Source organism: Triturus cristatus, chromosome 4_1 (assembly GCF_964204655.1).
Source record: "Triturus cristatus chromosome 4_1, aTriCri1.1, whole genome shotgun sequence".
In the NCBI taxonomy this organism is placed as follows: Eukaryota; Metazoa; Chordata; class Amphibia; order Caudata; family Salamandridae; genus Triturus; species Triturus cristatus.
Window position 1 is genome coordinate 551,398,715 of NC_140585.1, and position 16,865 is coordinate 551,415,579.

Below are 16,865 nucleotides of genomic sequence, written 5' to 3' on the forward strand. Positions count from 1 at the left end.
CGCCTCCGGCAGATAATTTGGTGCACCGCTGGAATAGGCCGCAGCCGCGGCCTCGCGTGGTATTCTCCCGGGGTTACAGTGCACGGCCATCGGCGAGACTGCCCGCGAGGATCCGGTCCGTGGAGCTCCCTCAGATTGAGGCCACCAATCCGCACCAAAGTCGGCCAATATGCCGCCGGGGTCCACCCCACTGTAAGGAGGGCACAGGGGCGCAAATCGGGCCAGTGGGACCCAGAGAAAACAGGATGATTTGGGAGTGGCGCCCCGGAGCTGAGCTACCGAGCTGCCATTCCCATTGGCGGTAAGCCACGCCTCCCCCCGCCCCCCTTCTTACCTGTTCTTGGGCCTGATACCTCTGATCTTGTAAGGCTACCAAATAAAAGGGATCAGTCAGCTCCCTCTCTTACCTTTACCTGCTGCCACTTTGGCTGGAGGAACCGGCCGTGGCTTCCAGGTCCTCAGAAAATTTGAATAAAGCACATTTTAATACATTTCCAGCGGTGTTGCTTTGATCTGGCCATCCTCCCCTCAGTCCTGCATAGTTCGCTCCCATAGTGGATTTCTGTCTGTGGTCTACAGCGGAGCTAGTTGAGGTAGCAATAGTAGGAGATGATAACCGTGGTATGGACCCTGCCACATTCCTCCAATTTGCTCTGGTTCCTTGGCATGTTTCTGTCAACTAATACCGCTTTGCTTCTACTTAATCAGTTGAATTTCCACAATTACACTGTAATAAGCACAGTGCTGGATTATTGTAAGGCTTTGTACCTCAGCCACAATATTTCCAGGTGGTCCAATATGCAGTTTTCCCTCTATTTGCCAGTGATGACAAGTTGGTCTCTTGCACCCTCTTCTTGAGACCTTTTGATTGACTACCTATGTATTTATGGTTAACTTTGAAATCTCTGTTGGTTTCCTATCTTTTACTCTATAGGACGGTCCCTTTGTTTGTTAAAAATTAGTATATAGGTGTGTCATTGCATGGTTTCTGTTGTTCTCAGATCAGGGCCCCATGTCTGCTCAATGGTTCAGGCAGTAGCGGAAAAGTGGCTATACTTTGTTCCCTGTTTGGCGAAATAAATATATCTGTTTTACCTCCAACCATTTCCGTTTCCAGACCTGGCTGATCTGTCATGCTTCCTGAAATACTCTTCTTCCAGTGGTTCTGTCCTCAGCTAATGATGTCTGTTTCATGGTGAGGTGTGGCGCCACGGCCAGAGCGACTGACTCCGGAATCTGGGGATCACGGTTCGATCCCCAGCGCCGGCGGCAGATTAGCCCAGCATCATGTGAATCTGAGCAATAGCTTGCTTAATCTTCCCGACGGCCCCCAGCGCCTAGAGACCCTTACGGGTTATTGTTCGCTCTTTACAAATGTGGATTATTCTCTAGTGCTAGGGTGAACAAGTACCATATAACAGTAATAATTCAACTAACTATCCTAAGCTTATGAAAATGGGGAATATGTTAATGTAAGGGAGACCTTAACCACCTTGAACATGGAATCTATACTTTGTCCAGGTGAGACTGCGCCCACTCATGTTTGAGATAGCCATGATTACATAGATTGAATTCTGGAAAGCGTTCCACACACTTCTCGCATTCCTTCCTATGCAAGCTTACATTGAGTTGTCTGATTTTCTTTCAATATTCTAAAATGACCAAAACATCCTGATTATTTGCAGTGACCCACCTGTTCTAGTTCACACTTTATATATGACAATGTGCATTGAATCAGGTCCTTCTTTTGCCCATTAATACCTTGTCTGTGTGTGTTGTTTTACTGTGGTAATAGTGCATAGTATTGTCATACTTCAGTATATTATGTTGCAATGAAATTAAACAAAATTACTCTTTGTATGTAAGCTTGGTTTCATATAGTTCTGTTGTAAAGGATTTATGAGCAAAATCATTGATCATGTAGTCCTAGTTCAGTTAAACTATGGGGTAAATAGCTTTGAGGGCACATTATGAGATACTCCATACTATAATTTTGTATTACGTTACAACAAACAAAAGATGGACGGAATGCTGACAATGCAGACATTCTCCCCCAGTCAAGAGATCTGGGTTAAATCCATCGTTCTTTTGCCCACTACGCCACCCCAGTTCAGACATGGCCATATGCAAATCAGTCTTGACCCTGTGCCTCATGAGAACAGTCCAGCCCGAACTGCCAAGCCATGTCTTCCCTGGACCGGAATCAAGCATCCTAGGACCGGTTTCTGGCTATCAGCCGTCATCAGCCAGGATAGCTTGACTCCAGTGGCGTAGTGAGCACGGGACCCACGTCTGGGCATACCCATCCCACTTAGGGCGAAAAGCGTTACAACAAACAAAAGATGGACGGAATGCTGACAATGCAGATGTCAGAAACCGGTCCTAGGAAGCTTGTTTCTGGTCCAGGGAAGACATGGCTTGGCAGTTCGGGCTGGACTGTTCCCATGAAGCACAGGGTCAGACTGATTTGCATATGGCCATGTCTGAACTGGGGTGGCAGAGTGGGCTAAAGAACGGTGATGGATTAAACCCAGATCAGTTGACTGGGGGTGAGTGCTTGCAATGTTCAACACTCCGTCCATCATTTCCTTTGGTTTTTATAATTTTGTATTACAGCATTATAAGTTGGGCTAACGTTTTGTCGGCATTTTACCAGGAATCATGTAATGGTATCATATATGTTATTTGTCATCTACAACCTTCATATGAATATCCAAGTGAAAATAATTATTCATATTCATAATGGCTTGAATAATTTGGAAAATGTAAACCACTTTTTTTACAGGTCTCGTAAAAGCATTCCAGATGCATATGCAGAGAGTTTAATAGGAGAAGGACTTATGACAGAACTTGAAGTTTCAGAAATGAAGACTAACCATTTCTCTAAAATGAACAACCACCTGGCCAATATGACTTTGTACAGCCCACCTGCTACAAACCTACAAGCTCACTGGAGTGATATGGTGGAGCCCACGTCTAGGATCACTGCTTGGGATACAGGTGTGTCTGTTGACCTTTTAAAGTTCATTGGAGCCAAGTCTGTGCAGGTTCCTGAAGAATTTCATATGCACAGCCACCTTCTAAAGATGCACTCACAGGTCTGTATCTACTAATTTGCTCATTCTTCCAATCTTATTAGAATCGGGAAAAATAGCTAATTTACACAAGACAAGCATGCATTTTGATACTTTTACTTTTGTTGTCGACTAATCATCAGGAGCACCATAATCTCTTTAAACAAGCTGTTAAATGTGTGAATGATGGATAATCATCTAACAAAAGTGATGCAGTCTTTACCTGCCAGACAGACACAGCACAGATAAACATTTTGACAAGAATACTTCCAATTTTACCTTGTAGAGTGTATCTGTCTATCGAGTTGTCTGTCGGACTTTCCATTTACATATCTATCTAATAGACTATAAAGCACACTGCTTACTCAGTGATGGTCTTCCGAGTTGACCACTGTACTCTGAATGATCATCCACCCTACTTAAACTCTTAAACTGTCCATATTTAGATACAGTAAGTACCACTGTGGAGGTATGACAAATGTTAGCAGAGTACACATAGTTGCAACATGTATTTTTCAAGGTAGGTGGCATGATTCATACAAAATCTGATACATTATACTGGAGCTGAAAGTAATAATCTTATTCATCAATTGCCAGTCTTCATGCCGCTTGATTTAGGTGTGGTCAAAGTTTCCAGGACCAAAAATAACTCATTATACTACATTCTGAATATTGAGTAATCTATAGCATTCACCAGGAGGCCCTGATACACTATTAAAAAGTATGAGTTCACCTAAATATTTACCAGCAGTACTTCTTGAGAAAAAAATCAGACTTGTTAGTACTCGGTGTATTATCTTCAAGTAGTGAAAGGATGATTTGATACAGTTTGGTGAGATGGGTAATTTGGGGTTAATCAAGCCTTTAAAATGTCCGAGCACACTACCTGGGGCAGGTCAAGGCAGGTCAGCATCTCATGGAATCAGGCAAGGGCTATCATCCCAAGTGTGGTCAGGTTTTTGGTCTGTAAAATCTTCAACTGCAAAGGATTATTTTTCAGTTAGTTTTATGCGCAACCACCAATGCACTGTCTCCAGTGCTACCTGGTCCATGTAGCAGCGGTTCATGTACAGATTAAACAATAAAAGGGAGAGTGATGATGAATTCCTCACTTAGCTGAACTGCTTGAAGACATTTTGACCAAAACTACGTAATCCACTCTAGGGTTATTTATTTTATCTTGCTGCCTGATTTTAAATTTTAATTGTCACTTGTGCCCCCTCTGCCCCGCTCACTCTGGTGCCCTCCGTTTTCCCTTGCTTTTTTTCCCACCGTTCCGACCCCGCTCCTGCCTCCCAGGTGCTGCACGACCCTCCCACCTCCCCCTACTTAATGGTGGCCGCTGCGGGGGAGCGCAAGCAAGACCTCTGACCCTCGGTCTGAGGCCCGCTCTTCTCCCAAGCAGCTCTGCTGTGCCCTGCCTCTGCGCCGTGTACAAGAGCCCCACCCTGGTAGGGTTCGAGGCCCGGTGCCGGTAGCTGCCTCGTTGGTCTTCTACTGCCTGTTGCCTCTGCGTTTGTATTGCTTGTTACCTCTGCATTTGTATTACTTTGGATCTAATTTTTTTATCTTGCTGCCTGATTTTTAATTTTAATTGTCACTTGTGCCCCCTGTGCCCCGCTCACTCTGGTGCCCTCCGTTTTTCCTTGCTTTTTTTCCCACCGTTCCGACCCCGCACCCTCCTCCCAGCTGGTGCACGCCCCTCCCACCTCCCCCTACTTAATGGCGGCCGCTGTGTGGTTGCGCCGAAGGCGTGCCTAAGGCAAGCCTGTCTGTGCCCGTCCACGACCCGACCGTAGCCAGCGCCAGGGACCCTGGTCTTCCAAGACCACACCGCTACGATTCCACCACCCTCCACGCACTCAATACCGGAAGACACGACGACTGCGAAAGATCCTCTCTGAACGCCACACACGGACAGTTCTCGTGCAGGCGCTGCGGCAGATTCTTCACCATCGACAATGCTCCCACTACCGCCGAAGGACCGCCTGATGCATGCACCGCTGAAACCATGACATGCATCCTGTTCAACGTGCGCTCCCTGCACCGACACGCCGTAGAGATCTGGAACCTGATCGATACCCTCCCGCCCGATGGCGCCTTCTTCACTGAAACCTGGACCAACGCATCCTCCGGCCTGACATCACCACTGCCATCCCTGATGGCTACAAGATCCAGAGGAAGGACCGCCCCAACCGCCCAGGAGGAGGTCTTCTCATTGCACACAAAACCCCCCTCTGACTCTCCACATCCAGCACAAATGACCCCCACTCCAATACAGAACACCTCCACTTCCAGATCTAGACCAGCCCCAGGACCACGCTTCACGGCACCCTCATCAACTGACCGCCGATCCTCGCAACCAGTCAGCAACTACCGTCGCCGAGCTCGCTGCACCCCACGCCATCACTTCCACAGACTACATCCCACTCACAGAGCTGGACACACCATCGACCCCATCTTCGCAGGAGGGACAAACATCTGCTTCAGCCACACCACCCACCCTCTCTGGACGGACCACCACTGCGTACACTTCACCTTGAACACCACCACAACACCCAAGCCCGCCCCGTGCCCACCATGAAGGAACTAGAGCAAGGTCACAGAGGAACACCACAACACCACCCTTCTCCAGGACTTCCCCAGCACTGCGACCGACACCAACTCCGCAGCCAAAGAATTTCACCCCTGTATCTCCTGCTGCGCCGACAAGCTTGCACCCCTCTGCCACCCCGCCAAACAACACCCTCTGAAGTCCGCCTGGTTCACCACAGAACTACAAGAGGCCAGACGCTCCTGCAGATGCCTAGAGAAAACCTGGCGAAACCAGAAAACCACGGAAGTGCGGAACAACCACAGGAGCGCCCTGAAGGAATACCACCAGCGCATAAGAGACACCAAACGAACCTTCATAAGAGACAAAGTCCGGACCAACGTGACCAACGCCAAGGAACTGTTCAACATCATTCAGCAGTTCGCCAAACCCCTTAGCGAGGCCACGGACATCACACCTTCCCAGGAACTCTGCGACAAGCACAGCTCCTACTTCCATCTTAAGATCATGGCCCTATACGACAACTTAAGCGAACAGATGCCAGACACCACCCCCCTTGACACTGCCGCCAACAAGCCTATCATCATGACCTGGAATCCTGCCACCGTCGAACTCATCACCTCTACCATGATGAAAACCCACTCAGGAGCCCCAACGAACCCCATCCCACCACTCATATTCCAGAGGGCTGCCGCCGCTGCCATCGCACCCGAACTAGGACGGACCATCAACGCCTCCTTCGGATCCGGCATCTTCACAGACGACTGGAAGCGGGCGGAGGTTAGACCCCCTCCTCAAGAAACTTACGGCCGACCCTACTGACCTGAAAAACTACCGGCCCATTTCTCTTCTCCCCTTCGCAGCCAAAGTCACTGAGAGACTCGTAAATACCCAGCTGACCACCTTCATTGAAGAGAACTCCATTCTAGATGCCTCCCATTCTGGATTCCACAGCACCGAGAACGCCCTCCTCGCAGCCACTGACGACATCCGCATGCTACTCGACCAGGGACACGCCGCGGCCCTCATCCTACTAGACCTCTTTGCAGCTTTCAACGCCGTTTCACATCACACACTCGCAGCCAGACTTCATGATGCAGGGATACAAGAACCCGCCCTCAACTGGATCCAGTCCTTTCTCTCCGGCCGAACCCAAAGGATCAGACTTCCTCCTTTACTCTCCGAACCCACCAACATCAACTGCGGCGTGCCCCAAGGTTCATCGCCCAGACCCACGCTCTTCAACATCTACATGGCCCCCCTCGCCGCCATCGTCGGACAGCATGGGCTCAGCATAGTATCCTACGCCGATGACACATAGCTCATCCTCTCACTCACGAAGAATCCTGAAAACAATAGACTCTGCTTCCATGAAAGAATGAAGAACGTCGCAGCCTGGATGAAAGACAGCTGTCTGAAGCTCAACTCGGAGAAGACCGAGGTCCTCATCCTCGGACCCTGCACCTCTGCATGGGACAACACCTGGTGGCCCTCCTCCCTCGGGAACCCACTCCTACAGACCATGCTCGAAACCTCGGCATCATCCTCGACTCCTCCCTCTCCATGAGCCGCCAGATCAACGCCGTCGCCTCCACCAGCTTCAACTGCCTGCACATCCTCCGCAAGACCTTCAAATGGATCTCCCCGACTGTAGAAGGACCGTTACCCACGTTCTGATAACCAGAAGACTGGACTACGGCAACTCTCTTTATGCCGGAATCAACAGAACTCTTCTACACAAGCTGAAAACCATCCAAAACGCCGCAGCGAGACTCGTACTCGGGACACCTCACCACGAACACATGACCCAACACTTGCGAGACCTCCACTGGCTCCCTGTCGAGAAGAGGGTCTCCTTCAAACTCCTCAACCACGCCTACAAATCCCTCAACAACATCGGACCCAAATACCTCAAGGAGAGAGTGACCTTCCACGTACCCAAGAGGAACCTCAGCTCCGCCGACCTTGCCCTGGCAGAAGCCCTCCGCATCCGCAGAAACAGAGCGGGTGGGAGAGCTTTCTCCTACATCGCAGCCAAGACATTGAACAAGCTCTCTGTGAACATCAGACACTCCCCGACTCTGCACACGTTCAGGAAGGACCTCAAGACCTTGCTTTTCAACTGATCTGGAGCTGCCACCCCCCCTCCTTTCCCCACGCCTTCCCACCCCCCTCCCAGCGCCTTGAGACCCTCACGGGTGAGTAGCGCGCTCTACAAACCCCCTGATTGATTGATTGATTGAGGGTCCTCCTCTTTGAAACTGTGCAAGATGTTTTAAAGCCTATGAGATATAACAGAGTAACGGTCCCAATATCGGCTCTGTCATTGATTATCTCTAGAACACCCAGAGATGTTTTAAGGCATGGGCAAAGTGAGCTCTGGCCCAGGGCCCCAGCCTTTCAGGGGGCCCCCTGATAGATCCAGTTGTGTTCCCCACAATCTTGCCCTGATGAGCTTGAATGATTTTTAAACATAGATTGTTTTAAATACAATTTTCCTTCAATGTGTTTTTAATATGACCAATGTGTAGGAGTCCATTACAGACGTTATGCAGAGAAATGTTTTGTTTGTTTTTCAACACAATGCAACAGCTCTAAAAACGTTTCTTGTAGATCAAAACAGGCCCTCACATATGAGAAATGGCAGTGGGCTGCTTACATGCAGAAATATTAGTAAGCTGTTCTTATATTACAGTATTCAAAACGCACTTCGCTAACCCTTAGATGGAAACACATTTAGAATTTGAAGCAGTCTGCCTGTGCAGTGTCAGTGACCCAGCCAAAGAGGGAATGAAAAAGCTAAAATTGGATCATAAATTCAAAGTTGCTCCAATGAGGGACCCCCAAAATTTTTTGGGCCCAGGGCTCTCAACATCCCTAGGATGTCCCTGAGAACACCGGACACAAAGGAGGTGGTACCCATTTACAAATGGATAGGGGGATTTCCTTGGGACTTTTTCCATGATGTCAATGTTAAAAAACAAGTTTATTGGAAGTAAATAGTAGGCTGTAGTCCCGGGAAGAGCTGCCAACTCTATAAAAAAACAAAAAACTTTTGAAATACGGCCTTCTTTCTTTTAAGAAAAATCGGCTGCATTTAAAAAGAAAAACATTATATATTTAAAATGCATTTACATACATAGTGGTTAGCTGACCCCAGCAGGCCACCATCCCTCTGATGGCATCCAGTCGAAGTGAGTCTCAGTTTCTGATCTATTGTATGAATATTGATGAGGTATATCAGATTGTGACAGTCTGGGATTGGAATTTGTGAACCTACCTATTAACACATAGGTCAGTTTGCAATATTCCTTTTAATTCTTAAAAAGTTGGAGCACAACTTCTGACCACTTATAATGAATGGCAGGTTTGTACATCGAGCCGATAGTATAGCTAGTGGTGGCCTTGTTTGAGCTCAGGCACAAGTCTGCTCTGCAGCACCTATCTGGGATGATAGATTTTGTGGTACCCATTATTTCCACACACGGAGTAATCAATAGGCCAGCATTGTGCAGTGTTAAAACTTACACTGTTTTTCACAATAGAAAGGTGGTCTTGACAATTCATCCATCTTTTCTACTGAAAAGTGTTCTTCCTTAACTGTTCTCTCCAGCTGAGGGGATCTTGCATAAGCTAAATGTGAAAAGAGCTTTGAGTTACTATCATATAGAACTAAGTACTTAAAAATCTCTGTTTAGCTTTTTCATAACTATGACCCTACTAACACAGGAAAGTTTGATTATATTCCTAACAATTGAACGCCATATTGATTTTTTTTATGCTACTAGAAAGTAGGTAAGTCATTATTTGGCAAACCTAAAACTAAATTCAAACAGAGCCATGGCACGTATAGTTGGAAAAGTTGCAGTTCCGCAGAGCCGGTTGAGATTCTGTCGGTCTTCCGGGCCTACTAACCACCAGTCTGGTTGAGATTCTGTCAATGTTCTAGGCCTTCCTTGAAACTTAATACTCAGTGCGGAGTCCGATCGAAACCTCATGGCATTGGCTTAGCTGGAGGGTTTGCTACGGGACCTCCTCAATTCCTCGAACACGTTTGTAGATGTCAAGAGGGCAATCATGGCCCTGCCCAGCAGGAAGGTGCCCTTTGGAGTTGGTTTTCCAGTTTATTTCTATAAGCAGTATATAGACCTACTGGTGCCTCGGCTACTAGATGTGTATAATGCTGCAATTGCTAATGGCTCGCTCCCCCATCTATTCTGGAGGCTGTCATTAGTGCTGTTGAATCTAGGTTAGGGACCAGAGCTATGCTTTTCTTATAGGCCACTGTTGTTGCTGAACACAGATAATAAGATATTAGCGAAGATATTATCAATGCTGCTGCAACCACTCATGCAATGCAATTCCTGGTGTTACCAGACCAGTTTGGCTTTATACCACAAAGATCCACCTCTTTTAACTTGCAAACTTTGATGGCTGTCCTGCAAAGGACTTACTCATACCTGACCACGGTTCTACTGGAGTCAGAAAAGGCACTTGATACTTTGGAATTGCCTTTAATGTTGGAGGTGTTGCGTCAAATGGGTCTCCACTCCTATGTTCTCTTGCAGAACCCCTAGCTCTATTCACATCTACACAAGCATGTTTCAGATAGCCTGTAGTAAGTGTCAGGACTTCCCCTTATCTCCCCTGATGTTTGCTTCGGCAAGAGAGCCACCAGCGTACAGCATTCCGGAGCTACATGTGCATCGCGCTTACGGCTTGGTTGTGGCTTTCTCGTCCTATTACTTTATTAGGATGATGTCATCCTATTTGTTCAAAACCCGGAAGAGATACTATCCCCCATACGCCAAGACGTCATCCGCTTCGGATAACACTCTGTCTGAAATACTCACATTTTCTGATCGTACTGACAAAATTGTAACTGAATACCCCTTACAGTGGAGCCCGGATGAGGTTAGATATCTGGGCATCTGGGTGACAGGTGACTGCTCTGAGCTGATAAGAGCTAATATCGGGAAGGCACTGGATACATTACAAAATCAAGTGGACAGGTGGCTGTGCCTGCCCCTCTCCATGATGGGCTGCATCTTCCTGATAAAAATGGTGGTCCGGGCATGGTAGCTCCTAGCAGGGAGGCTCGGACTACACTGTCCATACTCTTCTCTCGTCCCCCTTTGCTACCCCCAACCTGTGAACATGACTCACATCAGAGCTCTACTACGAAGAGCCAATCTGGTGACGCTGAGTGATCTCATTGAAAACAAAAGCTTCTTGTCCTTGGCTAGCTTTAAGGCTCGAAGAGACACTCTGCTCTGCTGCCCTGCTCTGTATCCTTTCTATGCTCTGCTGCCCTGCTCTCTATCCTCTCTATGCTCTGCTGCCCTGCTCAATATCCTTTCTATGCTCTGCTGCCCTGCTCTGTATCCGTTCTACGCTCTGCTGCCCTGCTCTATATCCTTTCTATGCTCTGCTGCCCTGCTCTGTATCCGTTCTACGCTCTGCTGCCCTGCTCAATATCCTTTCTATGCTCTGCTGCCCTGCTCTGTATCCGTTCTACGCTCTGCTGCCCTGCTCTATATCCTTTCTGTACTTTGCTGTCCTGCTCTGTATCCTTTCTACGCTCTGCTGCCCTGCTCTGTATCCTTTCTATACTCTGATGCCCTCCTCTGTATCCTTTCTATACTTTGCGCCTTGCTCTGTATCCGTTCTACGCTCTGCTGCCCTGCTCTATATCCTTTCTGTACTCTGCTGCCCTGCTCTATATCCTTTCTGTACTCTGCTGCCCTGCTCTGTATCCTTTCTGTACTCTGCTGACCTGCTCTGTATTCTTTATACACTCTGCTGCCCTGCTCTGTTTCCTTTCTACACTCTGCTGCCCTGCTCTGTATCCTTTCTATACTCTGTTGCCCTGCTCTGTATCCTTTCTATACTCTGCTGACCTGCTCTGTATCCGTTCTACGCTCTGCTGCCCTGCTCTGTATCCTTTCTGTACTCTGCTGCCCTGCTCTAAATCCTTTCTGTACTCTGCTGCCCTGCTCTGTATCCTTTCTGTACTCTGCTGCCCTGCTCTGTATCCTTTCTATACTCTGCTGCCCCGCTCTGTATCCTTTCTATACTCTGCTGCCCTGCTCTGTATCCTTTCTACACTCTGCTGCCCTGCTCTGTATCCTTTCTATACTCTGTTGCCCTGCTCTGTATCCTTTCTATACTCTGCTGACCTGCTCTGTATCCGTTCTACGCTCTGCTGCCCTGCTCTGTATCCTTTCTGTACTCTGCTGCCCTGCTCTAAATCCTTTCTGTACTCTGCTGCCCTGCTCTGTATCCTTTCTGTACTCTGCTGCCCTGCTCTGTATCCTTTCTATACTCTGCTGCCCCGCTCTGTATCCTTTCTATACTCTGCTGCCCTGCTCTGTATCCTTTCTACACTCTGCTGCCCTGCTCTGTATCCTTTCTGTACTCTGCTGCCCTGCTCTGTATCCTTTCTATACTCTGCTGCCCCGCTCTGTATCCTTTCTATACTCTGCTGCCCTGCTCTGTATCCTTTCTACACTCTGCTGCCCTGCTCTGTATCCTTGCTATACTCTGCTGCCCCGCTCTGTATCCTTTCTACACTCTGCTGCCCTGCTCTGTATCCTTTCTGTACTCTGTTGCCCTGCTCTGTATCCTTTCTACACTCTGCTGCCCTGCTCTGTAACCTTTCTATACTCTGCTGCCCTGCTCTGTGTCCTTTCTACACTCTGCTGCCCTGCTCTGTATCCTTTCTACACTCTGCTGCCCTGCTCTGTAACCTTTCTATACTCTGCTGCCCTGCTCTGTATCCGTTCTACGCTCTGCTGCCCTGCTCTATATCCTTTCTGTACTTTGCTGTCCTGCTCTGTATCCGTTCTACGCTCTGCTGCCCTGCTCAATATCCTTTCTATGCTCTGCTGCCCTGCTCTGTATCCGTTCTACGCTCTGCTGCCCTGCTCTATATCCTTTCTGTACTTTGCTGTCCTGCTCTGTATCCTTTCTACGCTCTGCTGCCCTGCTCTGTATCCTTTCTATACTCTGATGCCCTCCTCTGTATCCTTTCTATACTTTGCGCCTTGCTCTGTATCCGTTCTACGCTCTGCTGCCCTGCTCTATATCCTTTCTGTACTCTGCTGCCCTGCTCTATATCCTTTCTGTACTCTGCTGCCCTGCTCTGTATCCTTTCTGTACTCTGCTGACCTGCTCTGTATTCTTTATACACTCTGCTGCCCTGCTCTGTTTCCTTTCTACACTCTGCTGCCCTGCTCTGTATCCTTTCTATACTCTGTTGCCCTGCTCTGTATCCTTTCTATACTCTGCTGACCTGCTCTGTATCCGTTCTACGCTCTGCTGCCCTGCTCTGTATCCTTTCTGTACTCTGCTGCCCTGCTCTAAATCCTTTCTGTACTCTGCTGCCCTGCTCTGTATCCTTTCTGTACTCTGCTGCCCTGCTCTGTATCCTTTCTATACTCTGCTGCCCCGCTCTGTATCCTTTCTATACTCTGCTGCCCTGCTCTGTATCCTTTCTACACTCTGCTGCCCTGCTCTGTATCCTTGCTATACTCTGCTGCCCCGCTCTGTATCCTTTCTACACTCTGCTGCCCTGCTCTGTATCCTTTCTGTACTCTGTTGCCCTGCTCTGTATCCTTTCTACGCTCTTCTGCCCTGCTCTGTAACCTTTCTATACTCTGCTGCCCTGCTCTGTGTCCTTTCTACACTCTGCTGCCCTGCTCTGTATCCTTTCTACACTCTGCTGCCCTGCTCTGTAAACTTTCTATACTCTGCTGCCTTGCTCTGTGTCCTTTCTACACTCTGCTGCCCTGCTCTGTAACCTTTCTATACTCTGCTGCCCTGCTCTGTGTCCTTTCTACACTCTGCTGCCCTGCTCTGTATCCTTTCTACACTCTGCTGCCCTGCTCTGTAACCTTTCTATACTCTGCTGCCCTGCTCTGTGTCCTTTCTACACTCTGCTGCCCTGCTCTGTGTCCTTTCTACACTCTGCTGCCCTGCTCTGTATACTTTCTACACTCTGCTGCCCTGCTCTGTAACCTTTCTATACTCTGCTGCCCTGCTCGGTGTCCTTTCTACACTCTGCTGCCCTGCTCTGTATCCTTTCTGTACTCTGCTGCCCTGCTCTAAATCCTTTCTGTACTCTGCTGCCCTGCTCTGTATCCTCTCTATACTCTGCTGCCCCGCTCTGTATCCTTTCTACACTCTGTTGCCCTGCTCTGTATCCTTTCTACGCTATACTGCCCTGCTCTATATCCTTTCTGTAATCTACTGCCCTGCTCTGTATCCTTTCTACACTCTGCTGCCCTGCTCTGTATCCTTTATACGCTCTGCTGTCCTGCTCTGTATCCTTTCTACACTCTGCTGCCCTACTAAAGGCGATGTCCTAGCAGAGGCCTGTGAGAGGTGGGAGACAGCCCTGTGCTGTGAAATTCTAGACAAAGCATGGGCATACTGCCGTAAGCAGGTAAAAGATTGATACACTTTAACTTTCTTTATGAATATTATTAAACACTCGCACATTTGGTGGGATTCGGGGGTGATGCCCATAGTGCATACTTCATGTAAAAGGTGTGGGATGGAGGCTGCAGACTTCCTGCCCCTGACCTGGAGCGGTGTGAACGTTCGCCAATACTGGCAAGATACTTTCCAAGTATCAGATGAAATCGTGGGCACTGCACTGTATCACTCTCCTCAGGTTGCAGTGTTGGGGGATACGTTGTCTGCGGCGGACAGGCGTCTCCTGTTTGTGTCACTTGTGCTGGTAAGAGGGAGTTTGAGCTTCAGAGGTCCTTCGGCAGCGGCATGGTTACGATCGGTGGCCATTTGCGGAGGAACAACCGCCTATGGCGTGACCCAGGGAACCCTATCGTGCCCACATTCGTCGAGCTGCGCCTGGTTTTGCTGGGCCTCAGTTATTGTCTTCTGGACAGGACAGTGATTGAGCTATGACCATTGAAGCCCCTCTCGGACCCCTGGTCAATATATGCACGCTATTGCTGTTTTGTCACTGTGCGCTGCCTATGTACCTCTGATCTATGATGGGTGTCATCTCTACATGCTGATTACATGGGAAATTGGTGTGTTTTGTGGAGGTGCATATTCCTCTTCGAAAATTAATGTAAAGAAATGTTGCAGTAGTTGAGAGCTATAATGCAGCAACCTGGAGATCAGCTCATTTGTATGTACTTAAACTCTACCTAAAGAGTGGATGAACAAATGGGATAGGCATTGTTGAGAAATCAGTTTGCGTAGACTGGTGTCAATATTGCTTACTGTGTCTATCGAAACTCTTTTATGTTACTGCTTTCAAAGAGGGAGCTTAATGTTCTATCAGCAGGAATCCCATGCCTGAGTCGAAAAGTAGATTTCCTGTAATCCTGTTTTTAAGTCGTATGCATTTATAAACAACTCTCCCTGAGTATTAGGTGTTTGTTATCAAATCAGGTGTTTGTTAAGCGCGACTACTTGCCCGTAAGGGTCTCAAGGCGCTGCAGGGTGTGGGGGGGAGGGGGAGGGTTCGCAGGTTCCAGTTCATCAAGGAGGGGGTCTGTCTAAGAGCCAGGTTTTGAGGTTTCTTGCGAAGATGGGGAGCAATGTTATCTGTCTGAGGTGGAACGGAAGGCCGTTCGTGATTGGATAGATTTACAGAGAGGGTTATGCTGTGAGCAATCTCAAGATGAAATGCAGCATAACTGCTTGGGGCTGTGCTACTTGGGTTAGCCTTCACCCTTACAGGCACGCTGCAGTTGTACTCTGGGTTAGCCCACAACAGGGGTCTCCAACGGTCGATCACGGAATATCAGTAACCAGTGGAATGTTTTGGAGTATCTCACTGGATCTCCGTCCAAGTCGGGGACATGCAGCTGTGAGGCTGGAAGTGTGATCATGCATGAGCAACATGCAGCTCACCCTTCATCCTAAAAAAAATATCTCAGTCATAAGTTTATTGTCTTATGCCGTAAAATCAATGGCTGTACAATAATTGGAGGAGAGTTGCGCTATATTTAAATCTTTGTCACGTTATTTCTCTCTTTCTTTGATTTTCTTTGTTTTCTCTTTTCTCTCTTTTTCTCATTCTTGACTTTTTCGAATTTGTGTGTTCTGTTCTTTTTCTCTCATTTCTCTTATCCCATTTCTCTTTTTCTGTCCTATTTTCTTGTTCTTTATTTCCATCTCGCTCTTCTCCTTCCTCTCTCCCTCCCCTCTTTCCTTCCCTTCTTTCTGACTCCCTCTTGTTCTTTTTTCTTTCTCCTCTCTTTATTTTCTTTCTCATTCATTTTTTCTCTGTTTTCGTTCATTTTCTTATATTCACTCTTTCTCCCCTTTCCTTACTACTTTATTCCTCTTCTTTCTTTCTGTTTTTAAGAGTACGTAACGCCCTTAAGCAATCTCTATATTAATTAATTTGTGTTTCATCTTTACCTCTGAGGTATACTCACAGGTTTGGGGATGGCTTCAGAGATGTATTTACTTGTAGCACGTTATGGAGTCTGCATCTGCCTATTCTTAATCTTGAATCCTTAAGGCGTGGACAGTTTCTGGACAGCAACCAAGGCACCGTAAGTCAATTAGCTGGATAATGGCTGTCTTTATGGTCTTAACTCTCATGAGAGTAGTGACATCCCATGTATTCCATGACAAATATCACACACGCCAGTGAAACACTCTCCTCTCTCAGGTAGTTCATAAGTACAATAGAGGGACATAACTGGTTTTTAAAGGTCACGCAGATACATTTTTCCCATTACAGTGTTTCTGTTACTAATGGTGTGTGCTCACTGCAGCAGGACTGGATGTTCTAAGGGCTGTTTAAGTGGATTGGCTTTGTTTGTGCTGTTATTTTATCCAAATATTGGTCAGTAGCCGAGGGGGGTTTTCATAGTTCATAAGTAGTTCTCACTAATGGAAAGGTTGGAGTCCCTGGCCTATAGGCTTTTCATGCCTCTTTAGGCATTGACTTCAATTGCACTTGCATTATAAATACTAATGTGTTAAGTGGGCTGCCCTGCTTAATGAACTGTAATGCTTATGCAGGCTGTCTTAAGTTTTGTTTGTAACAATAAAAAGAAATGCCGCAAATGTCAGATTGCCTTTGTAGGAAAGTAGGATCTGCTTTCATGGTGTCCCTTACATTTTGTGCTGGTGTTCTTCTTACTAGTCTGACTGGGAACCTGCTAAATAGGACCCCAGTCACTGTGCTCTCTCTCTCGCTAAATGCGACTATAGTAAGTACTTTGGTACCTTCCCACTTGGCT

General features: G+C 47.6%; 1 protein-coding gene across 1 annotated transcript in view; it reads left to right on the forward strand.

Annotated features, from left to right (window-relative positions):
• Positions 1–16,865, forward strand: part of DHTKD1 (dehydrogenase E1 and transketolase domain containing 1) — a 1,328,309-nt gene that overhangs the window by 621,341 nt on the left and 690,103 nt on the right. Inside the window, exon 8 of the mRNA XM_085652869.1 lies at positions 2,786–3,098. Within this exon, the coding sequence (XP_085508995.1) occupies positions 2,786–3,098 (313 nt within the window). The remainder of the gene's footprint in view (positions 1–2,785; positions 3,099–16,865) is intronic.